Here is a 27,439-nt window from a genome sequence, read left to right as displayed (position 1 = left end):
TCGGGCTACAACTATTAAACAAAACGTTCCCAAAAGTGACGGAGTCGGTAATTGGGGTAAGAAATGAGGTTTTTAGGTTATTACGAGACTGTTGGTCATTACATAACCCTCGTCCCTTTGACGACGTTACAACACGTTGTCTTATCAACGGCCATAACGGTTATGTTCCACAAGACCAAGGATGGGAAGTAGTCCTAGTAAAACCAGAATGCATGACTTGTTTCTGGACGTATGAATTATGTGTCTTTATTGCCTTTGCTGAACGACTTGTGTACTAGCTAGAATTATCTTCACAACTATCTTGTATCAAAGTTATTGTGTGCTATATTTCATGCTTTATGTAAAATAAGCAGTATTGTAAGTTTGTAAAATATTGTATAAAAGTTTGAACGCGAAATATTATTATAATCAGTTTTTCATATAGAATTGTAGTAGTTGAATTGTATATTAGCTACTAAGTATGAACTTAACGGGTAGGTACTACCCGAATTTAAACTTATAAAACGCTAATATGAAGAAAAAGCTTTTATAAATGAGTTCATATTATGCTACGAAATACTATTAACTACTCTTAATATTCTGTATGATTAACTTGTTCCATTTGACTATTTTGAAGGAAATGGCACCGACTACTCGACACACCGTGAATATGAATGAAGAGGAATTCCGTACTTTTCTAGCTTCAAACATAGCCGCAGTACAGGCTACGCTACATACCAACAATAACCTTAGATCTAGCAGTACAGGAAATCGTGTAGGATGCACCTACAAAGAATTCATTGCCTGCAAACCTTTGGAATTTGATGGAACCGAAGGACCGATCGGATTGAAACGGTGGACCGATAAGGTCGAATCGGTGTTGCCATAAGTAAGTGTACTGAAGAGGACAAAGTGAAGTACGCTACGCATACCTTCACAGGTTCTGCGTTAACATGGTGGAATACCTATCTAGAGCAAGTGGGACAAGATGATGCATACGCACTACCGTGGTCAGCATTCAAGCACTTGATGAACGAGAAGTACCGTCCCAGAACCGAGGTCAATAAGCTCAAGATAGAACTTAGAGGGTTACGAACCCAAGGATTTGATATTACCACGTACGAAAGACGATTCACAGAATTGTGCCTATTGTGTCCGGGAGCGTTCGAAGATGAGGAAGAGAAGATCGACGCGTTTGTGAAAGGATTACCGGAAAGAATCCAAGAAGATATAAGTTCACACAAGCCCGCCTCCATACAACAGGCATGTAGAATGGCTCACAAACTAGTGAACCAGATTGAGGAAAGAATTAAAGAACAGACGACTGAAGAGGCCAATGTGAAGCAAGTCAAAAGAAAGTGGGAGGAAAACGGTGATAAGAATCACCAATACAACAACAACAGTAATTACAATAATAATCGCAACAATTATCCCAACAATCGCAACATCAATCGCAACTACAACAAACGGCCCAACAACAACAACAACAACAACAACAACAGCAGCAACTACAACAATCATCCCAACAACAATAACAACCGCAACAACAACAACAATCAGAAGCAGCTATGCCAAAGGTGTGAAAAGTATCACTCGGGGTTCTGCACCAAATTTTGCAACAAGTGTAAAAGAAATGGTCATAGCGCGGTGAAGTGTGAGGTCTACGGACCAGGGGTTAACAGAACGAAAGGAACAAATGGTGTCGGAATGAGTAATGGCGGAGCAAGTAGTGTCGGAGAAAGTTATGCCAATGTAGTTTGTTATAAATGTGGAAAACCGGGCCACATTATTAGAAATTGCCCGAACCAGGAGAACACGAATGGACAAGGCCGCGGAAGAGTTTTCAATATTAATGCGGCAGAGGCACAGGAAGACCCGGAGCTTGTTACGGGTACGTTTCTTATTGACAATAAATCTGCTTACGTTTTATTTGATTCGGGTGCGGATAGAAGCTATATGAGTAGAGATTTTTGTGCTAAATTAAGTTGTCCATTGACGCCTTTGGATAGTAAATTTTTACTCGAATTAGCAAATGGTAAATTAATTTCAGCAGATAATATATGTCGGAATCGAAAAATTAAACTGGTTAGCGAAACATTTAAGATTGACTTGATACCAGTAGAGTTAGGGAGTTTTGATGTGATAATCGGTATGGACTGGTTGAAAGAAGTGAAAGCAGAGATCGTTTGTTACAAAAATGCAATTCGCATTATACGAGAAAAAGGAAAACCCTTAATGGTGTACGGAGAAAAGGGCAACACGAAGCTACATCTTATTAGTAATTTGAAGGCACAAAAACTAATAAGAAAAGGTTGCTATGCTGTTCTAGCACACGTCGAGAAAGTACAAACTGAAGAAAAGTGCATCAATGATGTTCCCGTCGCAAAAGAATTTCCCGATGTATTTCTGAAAGAATTACCAGGACTACCTCCACATCGATCTATTGAATTTCAAATAGATCTTGTACCAGGAGCTGCACCAATAACTCGTGCTCCTTATAGACTCGCACCCAGCGAGATGAAAGAACTGCAAAGCCAACTGCAAGAACTATTAGAACGTGGTTTCATTCGACCAAGCACATCACCATGGGGAGATCCTGTTTTGTTTGTCAAGAACAAGGATGGTACATTTAGGTTGTGTATTGACTACAGAGAGTTGAACAAACTTACCATCAAAAACCGTTATCCACTGCCGAGAATTGACGACTTATTTGATCAACTACAAGGCTCGTCGGTTTATTCGAAGATCGATTTACGTTCTGGATATCATCAAATGCGAGTAAAGGAGGATGATATTCCAAAAACTGCTTTTAAGACGCGTTATGGTCATTACGAGTTTTATGGTTATGCCGTTTGGATTGACTAACGCACCAGCTGTGTTCATGGACCTTATGAACTGAGTGTGTGGGCCATATCTTGACAAGTTTGTCATTGTTTTCATTGATGACATACTTATTTACTCAAAGAATGATCAAGAGCACGAAGAACATTTGAGAAAAGTGCTAGAAGTATTGAGGAAAGAAAAACTGTACGCTAAGTTTTCAAAGTGTACATTTTGGTTGGAAGAAGTTCAATTCCTCGGTCACATAGTGAACAAAGAAGGTATCCAGGTGGACCCGGCAAAGATCCAAACCGTTGAAAAGTGGGAAACCTCAAAAACTCTGAAGCATATACGTCAATTTTTAGGATTGGCTGGTTACTACAGAAGATTCATCCAAGATTTCTCCAAAATAGCAAAACCCTTGACTGCATTAACGCATAAAGGGAAGAAATTTGAATGGAAGGATGAACAAGAAAAGGCGTTTCAATTATTGAAGAAAAAGCTAACTACGGCACCTATATTGTCATTGCCTGAAGGGAATGATGATTTTGTGATTTATTGTGACGCATCAAAGCAAGGTCTCGGTTGTGTATTAATGCAACGGACGAAGGTGATTGCTTATGCGTCTAGACAATTGAAGATTCACGAGCAAAATTATACGACGCATGATTTGGAATTAGGCGCGGTTGTTTTTGCATTAAAGACTTGGAGGCACTACTTATATGGGGTCAAAAGTATTATATATACCGACCACAAAAGTCTTCAACACATATTTAATCAGAAACAACTGAATATGAGGCAGCGTAGGTGGATTGAATTGTTGAATGATTACAACTTTGAGATTCGTTACCACCCGGGGAAGGCAAATGTAGTAGCCGACGCCTTGAGCAGAAAGGACAGAGAACCCATTCGAGTAAAATCTATGAATATAATGATTCACACTAACCTTACTACTCAAATAAAGGAGGCGCAACAAGGAGTTTTAAAAGAGGGAAATTTAAAGGATGAAATACCCAAAGGATCGGAGAAGCATCTTAATATTCGGGAAGACAGAACCCGGTATAGGGCTGAAAGGATTTGGGTACCAAAATTTGGAGATATGAGAGAAATGGTACTTAGAGAAGCTCATAAAACCAGATACTCAATACATCCTGGAACGGGGAAGATGTACAAGGATCTCAAGAAACATTTTTGGTGGCCGGGTATGAAAGCCGATGTTGCTAAATACGTAGGAGAATGTTTGACGTGTTCTAAGGTCAAAGCTGAGCATCAGAAACCATCAGGTCTACTACAACAACCTGAAATCCCGGAATGGAAATGGGAAAACATTACCATGGATTTCATTACTAAATTGCCAAGGACTGCAAGTGGTTATGATACTATTTGGGTAATAGTTGATCGTCTCACCAAGTCAGCACACTTCCTGCCAATAAGAGAAGATGACAAGATGGAGAAGTTAGCACGACTGTATTTGAAGGAAGTCGTCTCCAGACATGGAATACCAATCTCTATTATCTCTGATAGGGATGGCAGATTTATTTCAAGATTCTGGCAGACATTACAGCAAGCATTGGGAACTCGTCTAGACACGAGTACTGCCTATCATCCACAAACTGATGGGCAGAGCGAAAGGACGATACAAACGCTTGAAGACATGCTACGAGCTTGTGTTATTGATTTCGGAAATAGTTGGGATCGACATCTACCGTTAGCAGAATTTTCCTACAACAATAGCTACCATTCAAGCATTGAGATGGCGCCGTTTGAAGCACTTTATGGTAGAAAGTGCAGGTCTCCAATTTGTTGGAGTGAAGTGGGGGATAGACAGATTACGGGTCCTGAGATAATACAAGAAACTACCGAGAAAATCATCCAAATTCAACAAAGATTGAAAACAGCCCAGAGTCGACAAAAGAGCTACGCGGACAGTAAAAGAAAAGATATAGAGTTTGAAATTGGAGAAATGATCATGCTTAAGGTTTCACCTTGGAAAGGCGTTGTTCGATTTGGTAAACGGGGGAAACTAAATCCAAGGTACATTGGACCATTCAAGATTATAGATCGTGTCGGACCAGTAGCTTACTAACTGGAGCTACCTCAACAACTCGCGGCTGTACATAACACTTTCCACGTCTCAAATTTTAAGAAATGTTTTGCTAAAGAAGATCTCACTATTCCGTTGGACGAAATCCAAATCAATGAAAAACTTCAATTCATCGAAGAACCCGTCGAAATAATGGATCGTGAGGTTAAGAGACTTAAACAAAACAAGATACCGATTGTTAAGGTTCGATGGAATGCTCGTAGAGGACCCGAGTTCACCTGGGAGCGTGAAGACCAGATGAAGAAGAAATACCCGCATTTATTTCCAGAAGATACGTCAACACCTCCAACTGCTTAAAATTTCGGGACGAAATTTATTTAACGGGTAGGTACTGTAGTGACCCGAACTTTTCCATGTTTATATATATATTAAATGAAATTGTTATTTACATGATTAAGTGTTTCCAACATGTTAAGTAATCAAACTTGTTAAGACTTGATTAATTGAAATAGGTTTCATATAGACAATTGACCACCCAAGTTGATTGGTGATTCACGAACGTTAAAACTTGTAAAAACTATAAGATGACATATCTATGGTTATATATATAGTTAACATGATATTAGGATAAGTAAACATATCATTAAGTATATTAACAATGAACTACATATGTAAAAACAAGACTACTAACTTAATGATTTTGAAACGAGACATATATGTAACGATTATCGTTGTAACGACATTTAATGTATATATATCATATTAAGAGATATTCGTACATCATAATATCATGATAATATAATAATTTAAAATCTCTTTTGATATTATAAACATTGGGTTAACAACATTTAACAAGATCGTTAACCTAAAGGTTTCAAAAACAACACTTACATGTAACGACTAACGATGACTTAACGACTCAGTTAAAATGTATATACATGTAGTGTTTTAATATGTATTCATACACTTTTTAAAGACTTCAAGACACTTATCAAAATACTTCTACTTAACAAAAATGCTTACAATTACATCCTCGTTCAGTTTCATCAACAATTCTACTCGTATGCACCCGTATTTATACTCGTACAATACACAGCTTTTAGATGTATGTACTATTGGTATATATACTCCAATGATCAGCTCTTAGCAGCCCATGTGAGTCACCTAACACATGTGGGAACCATCATTTGGCAACTAGCATGAAATATCTCATAAAATTACAAAAATATGAGTAATCATTCATGACTTATTTACATGAAAACAAAATTACATATCCTTTATATCTAATCCATACACCAATGACCAAAAACACCTACAAACACTTTAATTCTTCAATTTTCTTCATCTAATTGATCTCTCTCAAGTTCTATCTTCAAGTTCTAAGTGTTCTTCATAAATTCCAAAAGTTCTAGTTTCATAAAATCAAGAATACTTCCAAGATTGCAAGTTTACTTCCAAGTTTTCTAAATCCATTCCAAGTAATCATCCAAGATCAAGAAACCTTTGTTACTTACAGTAGGTTATCTTTATAATAAAAGGTAATAATCATATTCAAACTTTAATTCAATTTCTATAACTATAACAATCTTATTTCGAGTGGAAATCTTACTTGAAATTGTTTTCGTGTCATGATTCTGCTTCAAGAACTTTCAAGCCATCCAAGGATCCTTTGAAGCTAGATCCATTTTTCTCATTTTTAGTATGTTTATCCAAGGAACTTGAGGTAGTAATGATGTTCATAACATCATTCGATTCATACATAAAAAGCTGTCTTATTCAACGTTATAAACTTGTAATCACTAGAACATAGTTTAGTTAATTCTAAACTTGTTCGCAAATAAAGTTAATCCTTCTAACTAAACTTTTAAAATCAACTAAACACATGTTCTATATCTATATGATATGCTAACTTAATGATTTAAAACCCGGAAACACGATAAACACCATAAAACTGGATATGCGCCGTCGTAGTAAAACCGGGGGCTGTTTTGGTTGGGATAATTAAAAGCTAAGAAGAACTTTGATTTAAAAGGAATACTGCTGAAAAAATGATTTTTCTTATGAACATGAAACTATATCCAAAAATCATGGTTAAACTCAAAGTGAAAGTATGTTTTTCAAAATGGTCATCAAGATGTCGTTCTTTCGACGGAAATGACTACCTCTTTCAAAAATGACTTGTAACTTGTATTTTCGACTATAAACTTATACTTTTTCTATTTACATTCATAAAGTTAAGTTCAATACGAAACCGTGGCCACCGGAATCACTCAAAACGGATTAGAAACGAAGAAATGGCGAGTAAAACAAGATTGATAAAAACTACTCATTTTACCTACGTGAAAGTTAGTAATAAATCTATTCCAACCATAACCTAATCAACTTATATTGTATATTATGTAATCTTGAGATACCATAGACACGTATACAATGTTTCGACTAATCATGTCGACCCATCTATATATATATTGCGGAACAACCATAGACACTCTATATGTGAATATTGGAGTTAGCTATACAGGGTTGAGGTTGATTCCAAAATATATATATATAGTTTGAGTTGTGATCAATACTGAGATACGTATACACTGGGTCGTGGATTGATTCAAGATAATAGTTATCGATTTATTTCTGTACATCTAACTGTGAACAACTAGTTGTAGGTTACTAACGAGGACAGCTGACTTAATAAACTTAAAACATCAAAATGTATTAAAAGTGTTGTAAATATATTTTGAACATACTTTGATATATATGTATATATTGTTATAGGTTCGTGAATCAACCAGTGGCCAAGTCTTACTTCCCGACGAAGTAAAAATCTGTGAAAGTGAGTTATAGTCCCACTTTTAAAATCTAATATTTTTGGAATGAGAATACATGCAGGTTTTATAAATGATTTACAAAATAGACACAAGTACGTGAAACTACATTCTATGGTTGAATTATCGAAATCGAATATTCCCCTTTTTATTAAGTCTGGTAATCTAAGAATTAGGGAACAGACACCCTAATTGACGCGAATCCTAAAGATAGATCTATTGGGCCTAGCAAACCCCATCCAAAGTACCGGATGCTTTAGTACTTCGAAATTTATATCATGTCCGAAGGAGGATCCCGGAATGATGGGGATATTCTTAAATATGCATCTTGTTAATGTCGGTTACCAGGTGTTCACCATATGAATGATTTTTATCTCTATGTATGGGATGTGTATTGAAATATGAAATCTTGTGGTCTATTGTTACGATTTGATATATATAGGTTAAACCTATAACTCACCAACATTTTTGTTGACGTTTAAAGCATGTTTATTCTCAGGTGAATACTAAGAGCTTCCGCTGTTGCATACTAAAATAAGGACAAGATTTGAAGTCCATGTTTGTATGATATTGTGTAAAAACTGCATTCAAGAAACTGATTTCGATGTAACATATTTGTATTGTAAACCATTATGTAATGGTCGTGTGTAAACAGGATGTTTTAGATTATCATTATTTGATAATCTACGTAAAGCTTTTTAAACCTTTATTTATGAAATAAAGGTTATGGTTTGTTTTAAAAATGAATGCAGTCTTTGAAAAACGTCTCATATAGAGGTCAAAACCTCGCAACGAAATCAATTAATATGGAACGTTTTTAATCAATAAGAACGGGACATTTCAGTTAGCCCACTCTTCCTTGTAAGTATTACTTAGAATATGTAACTAGTTGGCTAGATCAATTGGAATCTTGTTAGCTCTTAATCCCCATGTAACCATCTCTTTTATCCACCCTTTTTAGCTTTAGCATGCAAGAACCCAACAATCAAACTCCCCCCTCCCTTTTTGCTGCAGAACTGTGGCCTTTAGGCCATTAGATGGAGCATTTTGGTTTCATTTTTCATTACTACTTGCTCACTTGTTTACTCTCTCAAAAACACACACATACTTGCTTCATTTCTCTCTCAATTCTTTCTACATTCTTGTAAGTAACTTGAAGCATTTCTTCCTTTCTTTTTCTTGGTAAAACCGTGGCCATTAACTCCCATAATCATCATCATTCTTTGTTTGTTTAAATCTTTTGTTACTTGTGTTGATTACTAGTAGTTGTTTATTTATTTACTTACTAGTTTCCAAGAATCAAACTCTTTAGTTTCATTCTTCATTTATCTTGTAATTTCAAGAACAAACAAGAACTAACTTACTAGTTATGTTCTACATATACTTTCTTAAAAGATTGCAAGTTCATGTGTTGATTAAAAATCATACTAGTGATTCATGAAGTAAACTTTAAAGTTTACTTTCTTAAAGATCAAACTTTGGTTTGAATCTTTAAAGTATGAACAACCATGAACAAATTACATGTGTACTTAGTTTACTTCTTCATTCTTGCACTTTAATTTCATGTAATTAGTTTAAATGGTCAAGTACTACAAGTTAGTCTTGATCTCATTAATCTTGAACTAAAAGTTAACTTTGAAAGTTCAAGAACACACAAATAAGTTTTCTTTAAATATAACTTTGTATACTTATGCTTGATCTAGACTTTTGAGTCTTGGATCTTCAAGATCTAACTAAGAACTATGTTCTACATCTTAAGATCTTGATTAGTTAGCTTACTTTCAAGTTTATAGTTCAATATTACCTTTAAAGTTCATGTATGTGTTAGATCTAAGACTTTGATGTAACTTTGGTTCATCAAAACACTTGCAACACTTAAGTGAGTTGTGCTTCATGTCTTAGACTTGCACTTGGGTTATGATGGTCAAACCTTGGTGAAGATGATGTAAACGCATCAATGAGTTGTACACTTGAAGCTATATGCATCAAGGATGAGAACCATGATGAACATCAAGCACCAAGACCACCGGAACTCACTTTTAACTTCCTGTTTTCTGTTTACAGCCCTCTGTCCTACTGTTTCTGTAACAGACCAGTAGACCTGGGCTACTAAGGCCTTGATTTTCAAATATATCTTTTCGAGTAGATAATTTTTCATATAAGACTCGTCTTAATCCGAGTTACGGTTTAGGATTTATGGCCCTCCGATCGTCACTATGTCCTTTTAACGTTGTGCAGAAATTTCTGACCTACTCGCACTTAGACCGTTGCCATGGTCAAACGAAGACGAGTGTGCTTCTGTAAATTTTACCACACTTAAAGGACTCATATACGGAGCCATGGCCACTGGTCTCACCTTAATTCAATAAGGGTAGAGGCCGTAGTGACTGATCAAAGTCAGCCTTTGTTTTAAACTACTTTCATAAACGAAACCTACTTTACGCCTTTTGTTTGATGATGAATGATGATGACCCTTAAGACCTTATTTACATACTTTTAAACCTATTCGGACGAATTACTGACGACTTAGGTTGAGGACTTTCAGATCGATTACTTGCACACTTTTCCCGACTCGACCTTACGACTACATTATCATTGTGAGTTATAGCATTCCCTTTTTACTTTAACTTATTTTGGGAACTGAGAATACATGCGGATTTTATGTTTTACATACTAGGCACGAGTACTTAAACTTTACATATGTGTGGGTTATATAACGGCAGAAACATTCCCTTTAGCTCGGTAACGTTTAATCATTGGTTTTTGAACCGGTGAACGCGAATCTTAGATATGGATCCATAGGGTTTGACATCCCCACTCGGGCTAGTAGCGCTAGCATTTAACGAGTGTTTAATACTTCGTAAACATACGCACTTGCCAAGTGTACTTTCATGGGGTATAAATGTAGTGACCCGAACTTTTCCATGTTTATATATATATTAAATGAAATTGTTATTTACATGATTAAGTGTTTCCAACATGTTAAGCAATCAAACTTGTTAAGACTTGATTAATTGAAATAGGTTTCATATAGACAATTGACCACCCATGTTGACCGGTGATTCACGAACGTTAAAACTTGTAAAAACTATACGATGACATATATATGGTTATATATATAGTTAACATGATTTTATTATAAGTATGTATCTCATTAGGTATTTTAACAATGAGTTATATACATAAAAATGAGACTATTAATTTAAGAAACTCGAAAACGATATATATAACGATTATCGTTATAACAACGTCTTACTAGGTACATATGAATCATATTAAGATATTGATACACTTGGTTAATTATGTTAAATTATAAGTAAATATATTATTAAGTGTATTAACAATGAAATACATATGTAAAAATAAGACTACTAACTTAATGATTTCGAAACGAGACATATATGTAACGATTATCGTTGTAACGACATTTAACTGTATATATATCATACTAAGATATATTATATATCATAATATCATGATAATATAACAATTTAACATCTCATTTGTTATAATAAACAATGGGTTAACAACATTCAACAAGATCGTTAACCTAAAGGTTTCAAAACAACATTTACATGTAACGACTAACGATGACTTAACGACTCAGTTAAAATGTATATACATGTAGTGTTTTAATATGTATTCATACACTTTTGAAAGACTTCAAGACACTTATAAAAATACTTCTACTTAACAAAAATGCTTACAATTACATCCTCGTTCAGTTTCATCAACAATTCTACTCGTATGCACCCGTATTCGTACTCGTACAATACACAGCTTTTAGATGTATGTACTATTGGTATATACACTCCAATGATCAGCTCTTAGCAGAACATGTGAGTCACCTAACACATGTGGGAGCCATCATTTGGCAACTAGCATGAAATATCTCATAAAATTACAACAATATGAGTAATCATTCATGACTTATTTACATGAAAACAAAATTACATATCCTTTATATCTAATCCATACACCAACGACCAAAAACACCTACAAACACTTTCATTCTTCAATTTTCTTCATCTAATTGATCTCTCTCAAGTTCTATCTTCAAGTTCCAAGTGTTCTTCATAAATTCCAAAAGTTCTAGTTTCATAAAATCAAGAATACTTCCAAGATTGCAAGTTTACTTCCAAGTTTTCTAAATCCATTCCAAATAATCATCCAAGATCAAGAAACCTTTGTTACTTACAGTAGGTTATCTTTCTAATACAAGGTAATAATCATATTCAAACTTTAATTCAATTTCTATAACTATAACAATCTTATTTCGAGTGAAAATCTTACTTGAAATTGTTTTCGTGTCATGATTCTGCTTCAAGAACTTTCAAGCCATCCAAGGATCCTTTGAAGTTGGATCTATTTTTCTCATTTCCAGTAGGTTTATCCAAGGAACTTGAGGTAGTAATGATGTTCATAACATCATTCGATTCATACATATAAAGCTATCTTATTCGAAGGTTTAAACTTGTAATCACTAGAACATAGTTTACTTAATTCTAAACTTGTTCGCAAATAAAAGTTAATCCTTCTAACTTGACTTTTAAAATCAACTAAACACATGTTCTATATCTATATGATATGCTAACTTAATGATTTAAAACCTGGAAACACGAAAAACACCGTAAAATCGGATTTACGCCGTCGTAGTAACACCGCGGGCTGTTTTGGGTTAGTTAATTAAAAACTATGATAAACTTTGATTTAAAAGTTGTTATTCTGGGAAAATGATTTTTATTATGAACATGAAACTATATCCAAAAATTATGGTTAAACTCAAAGTGGAAGTATGTTTTCTAAAATGGTCATCTAGACGTCGTTCTTTCGACTGAAATGACTACCTTTACAAAAACGACTTGTAACTTATTTTTCCAACTATAAACCTATACTTTTTCTGTTTAGATTCATAAAATAGAGTTCAATATGAAACCATAGCAATTTGATTCACTCAAAATGGATTTAAAATGAAGAAGTTATGGGTAAAACAAGATTGGATAATTTTTCTCATTTTAGCTACGTGAAAATTGGTAACAAATCTATTCCAACCATAACTTAATCAACTTGTATTGTATATTATGTAATCTTGAGATATCATAGACACGTATACAATGTTTCGACCTATCATGTCGACACATCGATATATATTTCGGAACAACCATAGACACTCTATATGTGAATGTTGAAGTTAGCTATACAGGGTTGAGGTTGATTCCAAAATATATATAGTTTGAGTTGTGATAAATACTGAGATACGTATACACTGGGTCGTGGATTGATTCAAGATAATATTTATCGATTTATTTCTGTACATCTAACTGTGGACAACTAGTTGTAGGTTACTGACTTAATAAACTTAAAACATCAAAATATATTAAAAGTGTTGTAAATATATTTTGAACATACTTTGATATATATGTTTATATTGTTATAGGTTCGTGAATCAACCAGTGGCCAAGTCTTACTTCCCGACGAAGTAAAAATCTGTGAAAGTGAGTTATAGTCCCACTTTTAAAATCTAATATTTTTGGGATGAGAATACATGCAGGTTTTATAAATGATTTACAAAATAGACACAAGTACGTGAAACTACATTCTATGGTTGAATTATCGAAATCGAATATGCCCCTTTTTATTAAGTCTGGTAATCTAAGAATTAGGGAACAGACACCCTAATTGACGCGAATCCTAAAGATAGATCTATTGGGCCTAACAAACCCCATCCAAAGTACCGGATGCTTTAGTACTTCGAAATTTATATCATATCCGAAGGGTGTCCCGGAATGATGGAGATATTCTTATATATGCATCTTGTTAATGTCGGTTACCAGTGTTCACACTTAAAGGACTCATATACGGAGCCATGGCCACTGGTCTCACCTTAATTCAGTAAGGGTAGAGGCCGTAGTGACTGATCAAAGTCAGCCTTTGTTTTAAACTACTTTCATAAACGAAACCTACTTTACGCCTTTTGTTTGATGATGAATGATGATGACCCTTAAGACCTTATTTACATACTTTTAAACCTATTCGGACGAATTACTGACTTAGTACTATTTGACTTGGGTTGAGGACTTTCGGACCGATTACTTGCACACTTTTCCCGACTCGACCTTACGACTACATTATCATTGTGAGTTATAGCATTCCCTTTTTACTTTAACTTATTTTGGGAACTGAGAATACATGCGGATTTTATGTTTTACATACTAGGCACGAGTACTTAAACTTTACATATGTGTGGGTTATATAACGGCAGAAACATTCCCTTTAGCTCGGTAACGTTTAATCATTGGTTTTTGAACCGGTGAACGCGAATCTTAGATATGGATCCATAGGGTTTGACATCCTCACTCGGGCTAGTAGCGCTAGCATTTAATGAGTGTTTAATACTTCGTAAACATACGCACTTGCCAAGTGTACTTTCAGGGGGTATAAACGTTAAGTTAGTTACCAAGTGCCCACGGTTAACATATACTTTATCATACTGTTTTGAAACGCTCTTTGTAGCACTGAAATCTCGTGGCCTACCTTACATACTGTTATACTTAAACTATAGCTCACCAAACTTTGTGTTGACGTTTTTAAGCATGTTTTTCTCAGGTGCTTGAGGTTAGCTTCCGCTGTGTACTAGTCGTGCTAGTCGTGCTGTAGACACCCGCTGCTTAGAGTTGTCATCGCATGAACTACTTTACCTTGCATTCAAACTTTAGTACTTTTGAACTATGACTTGTAACGACCATTGTGGTCACATACACTTATTATTTGCTTCTACTTAGTGAAGCATGCTTTTGAATGTAAAACATTCGATGTTGGTTTAGACATCACTTTATTAATGAATGCAAACTCTTTTTGAAAACGCATATAGTACTTAACCTTGTAATGATCCTGTTGTTGATGATTTGTACACGATGATTTTGTACGGGGCATCACAGCAGTTCTCGCCGGATCTTCTCCACGATCGTCTTCACGATCGCAACACTAGGCTTTTTACCTACGGGTCTTGTAGGCTTTTTCCTCCCTTTGCCGTCGATAGGGTCCGACTATCGACCGGCGGGCAATTCGTTGGCCACCCTCCCGAGATCATCATCTCGGGTACGGGTTATTCACGGTAACCGGACCGGAGATCAACGACGTTGACGCCTAAAAAAAAACCCCTTGGAAAAATATGCATGAACAATTGGCGTCCACCGTTGGGCACGATGCATTATGTCTCGTGTTTCTACCGTCTATCATTCGGTTTGAGAAGGTTTGTCTTTTCTTATTGAGCTTTTAATTCGTTATATGCGGTTTAAGTACATGAATATTTAGCGAAGATGTTCGCGCGCTTGCGCAACTGTCCACATGCTTTTGTCCAGGTTACGCACGCTTTGCGCACAGTTGTCCGCGACTTTAGACGCAATTTTCAAGCGGTTTTACGCATGCTAGTTCATGCGGTTTCCCCACGCATTCTGCATGCGGTTTTTTGCGCATATGTTCGCGGGTTTACGCACAGTTGTTTGCGCAGGCTCCTGTGAACTTATTTTCCGCAGCATAATGAGAAGTTCGATACGATACTTGACAAAAATATCATACCGAACTTGGGGGACTTGATGACGTAGGGTTTTGGCCCAATTAGGGTCTACGCAATTAACTTGGCCCCAAGTCAAGTAACTCTAATTCCCATCTATAAATATGGGGCAAAACCTACATCAAGTTCACAATCTCCCAATCGCATACATCTCATACTGTCATTCGATCACACCGCAACTCCTCCACCACCGCAAGTCCGTAACGCATACGGCAGTTCTCGCCGGATCTTCTCCGCGATCGTCTTCACGATCGCAACACTAGGGTTTTTACCTACGGGTCTTGTAGGGTTTTTTCTCCCTTTGTCGTCGATAGAGTCCGACTATCGACCGACGGGCAATTCGTTGGCCACCCTCCCGAGATCATCATCTCGGGTACGGGTTATTCACGGTAACCGGACCGGAGATCAACGACGTTGACGCCTAAAAAAAAACCCTTTCGCATTGTTGTTCGTGTGTAGGTTTTCCCTTGGAAAAAATATGCATGAACAGTTGTTGTAAATAATTGTGTTAATGGTGTGTATGTTTGCCTTTTAAAAAAAAACATTACACGTATGTATGTAATACTAATAGTGTATAAAAACTTTTCTCGTTCCAAGCCTTTCATAACTTCATCTAAAATCGCAAAGGAGAACCCATGTCAATGTCCGAGTCATCGATACAGGCACTGGAATCAATGGGCCTCTTATCTTTATTCCTATCCAATTTCTTTGTGACACGTTGCAAAGTCCGTAAAACTACAATCAACCCCATTAGGTTCTACAACGTTTTTTTCACCCGAATCAACATTCAACAAAGCTGAGACCTGAAGAAGAACCCTTAAGAAGAACCCGGCTTTGATCGCAAGCCTCCATATTCACATCTACCAAACCAAAGCTCCAATCATTTGCGGGGAGTGACTCGGTACCAAAAGACCCAAAAAAAAAAAAAAAAAAAAAAAAGATATCTTTACAAGGACTCCTTGATCCATTAAGCACAACATCCCGATTGTGAGGCACTTTAGACTAACCAAGCAAATTATAAGATGAACCACAAGCATCAACATCAACAGCACAATTAATACCAACACGAGCAACAGCCCTAGTGGAACGTATCATATATTTACTTTGGGCATTATTATTATTAGCACAAGCATTTTCCTCTGTATCTTCCAGTATTCCAGATTTAATTTTGTTCCTTAATCACATGAAAATCCATCCTTTATTTGCCCCTGATAAATCTTCTTACCATATCATTTCATGCCAATCTTGTAAAAACCCTAATTCGAGTCTTTCTAATGTGAATCAAGCCCTAACCCTAATGGCATCAAAATGGTTTGAACCGGATTAAGTGAGTACGGGATGTTGCGATTCGAACTCTTTGTACCACCGGGCAAAGTCTGAATTGACGAAACCCAATACGTATAGTTACAATTTTATGGTGAAAAATTGGTAAAGACTCGAACTTTAAGTAGTGTTAGCTTGTGTATTAATGAAATGAAAAGGGATTTTCATGTGAAACCTGATTTAATAACTTATACTATATTGATTGATAATGTGTGTAATGTGAAGCATTTACGCCTGATTGTTATTTTTATAATACGATAATACGATTATAAAAGGGTATTGTATGTTGATTCATAAATAGGGTTCACAAGAAGATGATGAGGAACAAGAACCTGATTTACTTACTTATAATACTTTGATTTATAGGTTCTCGAAATTGGGTAAGGTTATAAAAGCTACTAAGTTTCTAAACGAGATGATGAAAATGGGTCATAAATTCATAATCCTGTTGTTGTTACCTACACATAATTGATGAATGGGTTGTGTAGAGAGGGGAATGCACTTGAAGCGTTTGAGTTATTGCACGAAAAGGAAAATAAAGGCTGTGATCCAAATGAGCGCACTTATAATACTTCGCTTCAGGGTTGTATGGGACATTTTTAAGGACGCTTTGTTGGAATGGTAAAGTTGCAGAGGCGTATAAAGTATTTGATTATGTTATAGAGAGCAAAAGTTTGATAGACATTACTGCTTATATGACGTTAGAGAGTACACTTAAGTGGCTGAAAAATGCTAAAGAGCAAGGGCTTGCAGTTATATAATTCAACGGGTATGCATCTATATCTTCACGTCATCTTACTTAGATTTTATTCTTTATTAAGGTTAAGATTAGTTTGTCACTCTATATTAAAAGATGCCCCTCATTCGTTCATGTATTTTTACTTAAATTATATAAAACAGAAAGCTAATTGACTTATATGCTGGCTGCAAATATTCCTCCCTTACTATGTTTCATGGAGTAACTTTATTTGGTTTTGTTTAACTGTATAATAATAAAGATGTAAAGTTTTCTTAATCGGTTCTTGTAAACCATTAGTTGTCTTACACACTTATTGAACACTATAATTAGACGACACAAACTGAAATGGATGGAAGTAAAGGCCTTCTATAATACTATGTTTTATGGTCCAACTCATATATATAAGTAGTTTTCTTAGTATGACATAGGTTGGGGTTGTCTATCTGGGTTGACCTCAAACACTTTTGTCCATTTTCGGAAGACTAAAACTGAACACGTTAAGAATCCATATAGTTGATGTACATAAGTTTGCAAACTGGTTTCAGAATCCTCCAGACTGAACACGTTTACATTGTTTTTTATCAAAAAATTCTTGTTGATCGGTGTTTATTTTACGAAACATTAACTAAACACAAGATAGCCCAGTGGTTGGGGCTCTTTGTTCTTTGCAAGAGGTCTCATGTTCGAATCCCGTCTAGAATGAATATTTTGTGATGGCTAGGGAAGTGTAGGAAACAGCCAGAGAGTAATCATGCTGGGCTGCGTACATCAGAGTATGGTGTCGGATTACTCGACCTCCTGGGTAGCTTGAACATGGAAAACCTTTCTACGTTTTTTTTTTTATCTATTCACAGTTCTCTATCATTAGATTAAAATTTTCAAAAAGGATAGTTTTGGTTGATATGTACACACCTAACATGATATTTTTTGATTGTCATTAATAATCAATAGCTTTAATGCATTGGTCTAGAAGAGTAAGTTTACATATTTGAATACTGTTCTATTTGTTTAAGAGTAAGTTTACATATTTGAATACTGTTCTATTTGTTTAATTTTAGTTGGGATTCAAGTGTAGAATAACAGAACAAATGCTGCAAAATATATATACTAACTTACAAAATGGGAAAACTTGGGCGCCCTTTAATTGATTTTTTTTTCTTTTCTTTTTTTACATTACAGGAAGATAATGAAGAACACAAGACAACAAAACTATAAACGAAAATATAACACAGAAAAGTACTCTACTTCGAAATGCCCATAAACATTTGACGGTTGACATTTATACTAACCGTCAATGTAAAACCCCTAAACTCGTATCATTCATGTACGAACAATCTCTTCTTGATGGTGAGCCAAAATCCATCTTTCGTATATCTATTCATCGCTATAGCGATGAACATCAATATGATTGAAATCAATATGAGAAGAGTATATATACGTCTTGACGGTGGAGTCTGATCGATGATGATATCTTCTTCCATGATCTCAGAAGTCGTTGGGCTCGATGGTTCGTCTTGAGCCATGAGCTTTCTGTACTCAGCTTCCATGCCATCGGGCCCACACGGCAAGCTGATAGACCTGTTATGAGAGTTTTGTCTCACATATGTTTTAATAGTAGCCATTTGGGTGGGTGGGTGGGTTTAATTAAGTTGTAGCAAATGGGTTAGGGTTAATTGAGTATTTATAGAATGGGACACAAGGAAACATGACAGATCACTAAGTTGATTAAAGGCATGTGATGAGATCTCCTTCTAAAACGGGTTTCTTGATGCCCATCAAAGTCTTTAATGACTTGTTAATTATCTAATCCCCATGATCATGCACTTAACTATAATTTAATTTTCCTATTCTCTCAATGTGAATATGAAAATTTTATATTGATGTTAGTAACACCACTTGTATCAGTGGAAAGAAACGCCTGTTTCTTGCCTAATAAACGCCAAGTTTTCAAGTAGTGAGGCATTGCATGATAGCGTTTTTGAGGCGTCTGTTGGAAAGCAACTGAACAAGCAACATGCGTTTGTTTTTTATTTATTATTTTTTATTATTTTAAAAATATTATTTATATCCCCTTTTAATACTTACTCAATTATATTTTAACATATCATCATAATACTCCTAACTAACACCAAAAATCAACACCAACACTATTCCACACCAAAAATCAACACATCCTAGTCATCAAAAAAATACAAAAAACAAGCAGCACGAGTAAGAAACGTCACTCACCACTACGAGTAGTCTAACAAGTGTTTGTTGAATGCTAGTATATAACTATACTTTCTCTAGTAATTAATATCTAATATTTTTGAACAGTAAGACATGTTAGTTCTCTGGTCGGTTAATCACGTTAACTAATTGACATAAACCATTAATGATGGTTGAGAAGTTGACATTTTTTTTTTGTCAAATATTCTTCTTCTCCTTTCACGAACTGATTAATTAATTTTCTTTTGTTTATTCAGTATAATAAAAGCTAAAAAGATTAGTTAAATATTAGTTATTATTATCATTAAAAGTTACAAAGCTTCGAAGGCAGAACTGGGATCAAATTCTAGTAAGGAGGAGGCGGTTCAGGGTAAGTCGAAGAAATAGTTTAACAAGAATGAATCGAGCAGAGTTTTCGGGCCGAGGATGATGATGTTGATTTTGATGACGGGGGTACGTTGTGTAATCAATAGGGGTCTTTCTCTGGTTCGGTGTTCGATCCTTCTTTGGTTGAAGGTAAAATTCGTGGGCTCTTCGAAGGCGTTCTCTTTTGGTCCGCTTAAGGTTTACTCATTTTCGTCTTTTACGGAAAAGTCTATGTTTCTAACAAGTTGAAGGTAAGCTTTTAAAGCGGGGATTGAGGGGGGAGAAAACTTCTTTGGCCGCAGAGGAATTGGTTTGTTTAGGTATTGTTTCTTGGTTTGTTTGAGATCAATTTTTATTTTTCTTCTTCCCTTTGTTTTGTTGTTTGTTTAGTGTTTCGGTTTTGTTAGGTTCTTGTTTTTTTAAAAAAAGAAAAAATATGTTACTCTTCAATTGAACTTACAACTAAGAGAGGGTTCAAGAAGGTTCGAGGGTTCCAAATAGAAGAGGGGATGCATTTGCATCAGTGGGTACATGTGGTTAAGCTTGAGATACAAATGAGCAAAGCATATTTGGGTACTATTCATAACCCATTTATCTAAAGGGGTAATTTTATTAGTCTTCGCTTCATCCTCGGCCACTAGCTTCTTGCCGGTGTTCGAAAATTCCTTCATCTATGCCCTTGTTTTTCCTTTTCTTCTTACTCTCCTCTCGATCTCCTTCGGGTATGGTGTTTTGTCGAGCTCCGGTTCACACTTCCAGCTTCTTCCGCCTCTACTATGGTGGTTTTTGCGATGGTGTGGCTGTTTCCTTCCTTTTCGCATGTCGATTTTCTTCCCGGCTATCTTTTCGTTTTTCTGGCTCGGGCTCTGTTACATGTTTGTATTGGGTTTTGAAGCTGCACGGTTCGTTTGTTAGGTGACTTTCGTGTTGATATCGGAGTTCTGTTGGGTTGGCTTCAACCTTAAGAAGGTTTGGTTTTATCTGGAACCTGTTTTCTCCCCCCCTTCTGATGTCACATTCTCCGACCAATCTGTTTTGACGCCGGTAGTTTCAGCGAAATGGTCCACATTGTGGTGCTGCCTTGCCGCTTTGTCGCTACCTCCTTCATGGGTTTCGGATCATGCTTCGTTTCTACTTAGGTGGTTGTTGCTCATGGGCTCAAGGATGCCCTTTCCGGCATCCAATTGGTTGTAGCATCTTCCCCGGACTTATATCAACAACCTTTTAGTTGAAGGTTTCGCCTCGATATCGTTGGGCGAATGGTCCTTCGGTAGAAGGTTAAAAATGTTACTCCGTCTGCCCCTCCAGAGGGTTTAAGGATCGGGGATCGGGTCTCTATAATGCAGTTCGGGTTTTCGTCCGAAAGCACGTGTGTGCATGGAAAATGATCAGATTAGTGAATTATTCCCATGCCAGTGATTCTAAATACTTGTCTTTCAAAAAGAAAGAAATAAATAAAAATTCCTAAGTGATAATTATATTAAGAAAACCCTCCAGTTACGTCAACCATGACTCTGTTTCTTCCACACGTGCTCATTGCATAGTACGCTGTATCTTCCCAATATATGGTCCCTAAGCTAGTTTCAGGTTTCAACGTTTCATCCCTTGTATCCATATTTACCATATGATGGCACATGGCTAGCTTGTACTCCGTATTATATTATATACATCACGTGTATGTATATATATGTATATAATCAAAATCTCAGAGGCTTTCTAGATGGATATGACATTGTAGCATCGAAAAACAAGCTTAACACTTGATTAAACCAATGCGTAGTATATATTTATATATTTTATTTTTATTTTCATCGAAACAGTAAAATAAATCTGGATTAGCCTTGTTGTCATGTACAAAAAACAGTTATCACTAGTCATGTAAATAGTTGTTACTTGTTAACTCAATGTTCAACAACAGCAATATGATATTTTTTGTGTTCTTGAAATTGCCATTTGGATTTTAGTTTTCATAATTGCATTTTTTTAAAGACACGTAAGATTACATGTGTATCTTATGTAATCTATATGGATCGACTTCAATTTATATGGTTTCATGATCAGAATAACCGGACTTAGTTTAACAACATAGGACCATCTTACATGAATTAAGCTCAAACACCAGGGCCAAAATGTGTAGACGAGCATATTGGTTCCAGTGGTTAGAACTAAAAGTGAAGAGATATCTCTTTGGGGGATAACCGGACACAATTGTCATTTGTCAACCTCCCAAAACAACAAAGTCAACGGCCCATTATTTAGTTGGTTAATAATACAATTGGATCAATTTAATTAAGGACTTAGTACAACTTACTGAATGATGTTAAGTAGTACAAATTTCAGAAGATATAATAATTAGGAATTGAAAAGAAAAAAAAGATGATGAAAATATTGAACAAAAAAAAAGAACGAATTAGTTATTATAACTAGAACTAATTCTTTTTATTTTTAACTTGAAACTGGTTATACGTGGCTCAAAGAATAATCATTTGGTAATTAAGGACATAGTTGTTGCCGCGTGTTATATATAATCCTCACACAAAATGATTCACTAACGTTATGCTGTGACAACATTCTAATATCACATGGCTAGAGCATCAGTAATTGTGGTGACAAGGCAAAACAAACCATACGTGTACAAGGAAAGATTAAATGAATAGTTTCTTCAACAAGTTTACCTTTATTAGTCACACTCTCCAAATGATTCCTGCAAAAAGTAAAAAGATACCATTTTACATTTTTATGAAATAATCAATCTTAATAAGCCACGTTAACTAAAGTGAGCTAGAGTGTCATTATCTAAGGCTACACACTTGACCAATCTTAGCCAATAAAATAAGGATGTTACATTATATCATTGAAGGATACAGTTGTGTTGCCAAATACCAAACACAACACAAAAGAAGAAAAAGCCCATACTTTATGCAAATTATCATATTTTTTATATTTTTTAATTATTTCTAATGACTAATAATGTGATATGATGGTATATATACTAGAACATATAGTAGAAGATTATTAGATAACCTTAACAAACTGAAAAACAAAGTTTGCCTTTGTATCAATGGCTACTACTTCACAATTTAGCTTCAAAAAACAAACTAAATCACTTAGTTTGCCTTGCCGATCGCATCCGACTACTTTTCAAATCGAAGAACTACTCGATCAAATGAAAACAACAGCATCTATGTCATTTAAAGAGGGAAACTGTTATAGCTTATTGATGTTAACAAGATTGTACAAATGCATGGACAGTCTTATGAATTCATCAACCACACAAGTTTTGATGTCTAATCGACAAAACAAGAAATGGGTCGACGAGTTAGTAGATGAATCTGCTAACTTTTTGGATATTTGTGGGATAATTAGAGAAATGCTGTCAGAATTCAAAGATCAGAGTAGTGATCTTCAATGTGCTCTAAGAAGGAGAAAGGGTGATATCATGTTTATTGAAAAAAGTATTACTAAATACAATTGCTTTAGAAAGAAAATGAAAAAAGATGTTAAAAGGTTGATTGCAAGGTTAAAACATAACATGATCACAAATGGTGGATCAGTGTATATTGATCAAGATAATCTTCATCTTGCAGCTGTTATGAAGGCGATAATAGGAGTTAGTGAAATGAATGTTGTTGTTTTTGAGTCTTTGTTGATGTTCTTATGTGGGCCCGTTTCGAGGCCAAATAAATGGTCAATTGTGGTGTCAAAGTTGATGAAAAAAGGGATGGTGGCATGTGAAGGTCAACAAGAACAAGGTGTTGTGAATGAATTTGAAAAAACTGATGTTGCATTGCAAATGTTATGTAAAAACGAAAAGTCGAGTGAATTGGGAAATTTTCAGATTGCGCAATGTAGGTTGGAGCGATTGGGAGTTCAGATCGAAAATATGGAGAGTGGCTTGGAGTGTGCGTTTAGATACTTGGTTCGAAACAGAGTTACTCTTCTTAATATTATCTCACATTAAGAAGTTAGTCACCTTTTTAGTTAGGAATTAGTCCTGCATAAACATCAATAGTTTTAGCTAACATGCTTATGCTTTCAAGGTATTATGTTAATAGACCATGTACATTAACTAGACTTTGTAATTATGTAATTACAAACATATAATCTTTTTTTTTTTTTTTTTTTTTTTCTTTCTAAAAAAGCTTTTTATCAGTAACACACTATTCACCTAAGTGTATTGTTGACTAATGACCAAAACTGATTTGATACAAAACATAAAGGAAAGTCAAAAGATTTATATACACCATAAATTTTTAATTTATACACACTTTTTATCATAAACTTACAATTATACCCTTAAATTAATCTAGCAAGTTGAACTTACATATATTATTTTAAATAAAGATATAATAATAAGTTAATGATAAAAATGTGAGTATGGACAAAAAAAGATGTGCTAAAATCACCTCTCATTTATATATGGAACCGTCCCCAAGATAATTTGACAAATTTTAAACAATCATAAACTTATAAAACTAAAAAAACTAAGTTTCTATGAACATAGGGTTTTATTTAAAAAAAAAAATATTTACAAAAAAACATAAAAAGAAAAATTGGTCATGGATGATGATATCAGCATGATGTCATCACCTTACTTTTCACTAAATATATAAGGTGTTTTTAGTTCGTCTAACATCACAATATGATCTATTGACTATTGAGCTCATGATATTATTACAAGAGATATCAAGTTTTAATCTTACTACCAGCACGATTTTGGTAGCCAAAGAAGGAGTCGCAAACTATGATCACATGATAATTCGGTTACGTCGCGTACACAGAGTTAATATATTAGTCCTTTCCGGATAACCTAAATAGGGAAACCCCGCACATTTACTTGTTTATCCAGTGTGTTTGTTCATGTACATATAAATATAAATATTCGCTCTCACCAAGTGATCTAGTTGTTCATACATTTAGCAATTTACCCTGTGTGTTGGGCGTAAGAAACTCTAAGGATTGTAACTCATTTACAATTGATTACGATTCTAGTTTTAAGAGCACAAAGAGTGGTTAAGTGTTAAACTCAAGTTATGTTTAACAACGGGTACGCCAAACTATACTTTTTAAAACCGGTCAACTTAATGGAAAGGAAAATGTTAAAAATTCATCGATTGGATATCAGCTTTGAGGTTAGCTTCCGCCGAGAGAGATCAACTCTCAACTTTCGTCATCAAATAGCAAAAACGCCACAAAAACTTCTGCCACTCATGATCTACTAATTAATCTCAATCACTTATAATCATCGTTTGAAAAAGAAAAAAGAAGAGAGAGAGAGAGAGAGAGAGAGAGAGAGAGAGAGAGAGAGAGAGAGAGAGAGAGAGAGAGAGAGAGAGATTCTAAGTTTCGTCAACTAGCTTCCAAAAGAATCTCAACAACGAACTTAAACTACTAGCTCTACTTCTAATCATAAACTCGAACCACTAACTTCAAGCTAAAACATATAAAGACACACCCTAATAGTAGGCACACAACACAACTAGAGTTGTAGATTCCATTAAACAAGTTTTAATCACCCCATAAAACAATACTCCGTATTAGTGTAGAATATATTTTGTTGTGTAGTGATCATACATGGGAGTATATAACCGAGGCAAAAAAAATATAAAAACAAACACTAAATTCCAGCAATCAATAGAGTAGAAGTCAATACTAAATCAGACAATCATATAAAATATTAGATCTCATAGCTGTAAAAGGAAACATATATGGGACAACCCAAGCATGCACACTTAAACAAACTCACCATCTATTTAATCTTGTCTTATGCTCAAAGTTCATCTTCTCGGCAACCATTCTCGAGGCAGCTGTCTCTTCCTTAATGGTGAGGTGATGGCCTTCCATAAAAATGGATCCAGCAGTCGGTGACATTTGTACATCACCCCAAGTTTCAATTCATTTATGATGCATTAAACTTGTCTCATGAGCTCAAATGATTAATGATCAAACTAAACTCATGTAGTATAACTTAAGTTTTGTATTATCAACTAGAAAAAATTCGACCGCGCGTTGCTGCGGTTGTATTCGACGCGCGGTCGAATTTGGATATACGTTGTTTGGTACCTAATATATCTAGTATGTTGGGTTGTTTGTTGAACGTGTATGTATATGTATGTAAAGCTTTTTTAACGATGTCCGTTTCGCGTATAGTTAGTTGCGTTGTGTTCGTAAAATTATTTCGAGTTGAACGGTGGTCTCGGAAAAATTTAACTCGCACCGAGCGAGAATATAGGGCCCGTTATTTAGTGTTTTTTTAACGATATCCGTTTCGCATGTAGTTAGTCCCGTTGGATTCTTGAGATTTTTTAGAGCTGAACGGTGGTCTCGGAAAAATTTAACTCGCACCGAGCGGGAAGATATGACTCTCTGAAAAATCGGGTGGAGTTTGTTAATTAAAATAAAAAAGTGACATTTTGTACCCCTGTTTTGGGGGGTGAAGTTGCATATTGCTAAAATTTTGGGGGGTAATTTTGTTTTTTTCCATTTGTGTTTTGTGTGTCGTTTGGTTTAGGTTTGTGGGGGTAAACGGCCAAAGTTTTGGTGTCAGTTAGTATATATTGAAATTTCTGATACAGAATGGATATATGTACGATATATTCTTATTATTAATGGGTATATTTGGGACATATTGTTGTTTTTAGTTGCTTTTAAAGGTACCTTTGATAAATCTGAATGATTAAGAGTTGAATGGTTCATAATCCGAATAATTCAAATGTTCTGAATGACAATAACTCATCTTGAACGATTAATTAAATGATGTAAAATTACCTTATTAACCTTTGACATGAATAAAAACTATAATATAAATGTTTAATATTAAATAAAATTTAGGTGTTAATGGTTAAGAGATAGTTTCAGCTCTGAATAGTTCATCACTAAATGTTGAACCATTCAACATCATCTGTCATTCAGAAGTCATAAACAAATTCTCTGAACGTTGAATGGTTCATCATTCAGCGCTGAACCATTCAATTAAGAGGTAAAAAAACGCACCACAGTTCTCAAAGCGAATAAAATGTACAAGTGTAATAGGTAAAAAGGTAAAGGGTTTAAAAGAAAATTTCATGCTATTAGTATTTGTACTCAAATATGCCAGATTTCTCCGAGTTTATATCTATATATGTTTCTAATATTTCTTCATGACACCCTGAGATATAGTACTAATGAAGTTTAAACATGAGAAGTATTGTGAACTAAAATTTGATAATTCGAATTTTGCAAGCATTCCTCATATTGACCATATTTTTTACATACAGACTTCGATTCCAATTTAATTGATATAAAAGTCAAAATTTCATAACCAAAAGACTACAAATTTCTCTAATTGCTCAAATTTTTCGGGGTGGGTGAGCACCCTTCCTAACCCCTTAAGAGCTTCGCTCATGACCTTGGTATCAATTTAACATTTAGAAGAATGTAAAAAGTGTGGATCGATCTGAATAAGCTTTTCAGAAATTCGATGCGATCAAAAGTTGAATTTAAAATATTTCTGATTACCACCGAACTATTGGTTGAGTGGTAAAAAGCCTCAGTTGGTTGTGAGCCCGTATCCTTGGAAAAATAGG

General features: G+C 35.1%; 1 protein-coding gene and 1 pseudogene across 1 annotated transcript; both read left to right on the top strand.

The window, feature by feature from the left end:
• The first annotated feature begins 15,879 nt into the window (after positions 1-15,879).
• LOC139900254 (uncharacterized) lies at positions 15,880-17,496 on the top strand (annotated as a pseudogene).
• Positions 17,497-22,935: 5,439 nt separating this feature from the next.
• Positions 22,936-23,835, top strand: LOC139900253 (uncharacterized). Its single transcript, XM_071883043.1, has one exon. The coding sequence runs from the start codon at positions 22,936-22,938 to the stop codon at positions 23,833-23,835; it is 900 nt and encodes a 299-aa protein (XP_071739144.1).
• The last annotated feature ends 3,604 nt before the right edge of the window (positions 23,836-27,439 follow it).

The sequence above is a fragment of the Rutidosis leptorrhynchoides genome, chromosome 3 (genome assembly GCF_046630445.1).
Source record: "Rutidosis leptorrhynchoides isolate AG116_Rl617_1_P2 chromosome 3, CSIRO_AGI_Rlap_v1, whole genome shotgun sequence".
Classification (NCBI taxonomy): Eukaryota; Viridiplantae; Streptophyta; class Magnoliopsida; order Asterales; family Asteraceae; genus Rutidosis; species Rutidosis leptorrhynchoides.
This window is presented reverse-complemented; position numbering and strand designations above follow the sequence as displayed.

Bases quoted from the DNA above. Each gene is read 5' to 3' on its own strand.
- LOC139900253 (XM_071883043.1), top strand. From the start codon at position 22,936: ATGGCTACTACTTCACAATTTAGCTTCAAAAAACAAACTAAATCACTT.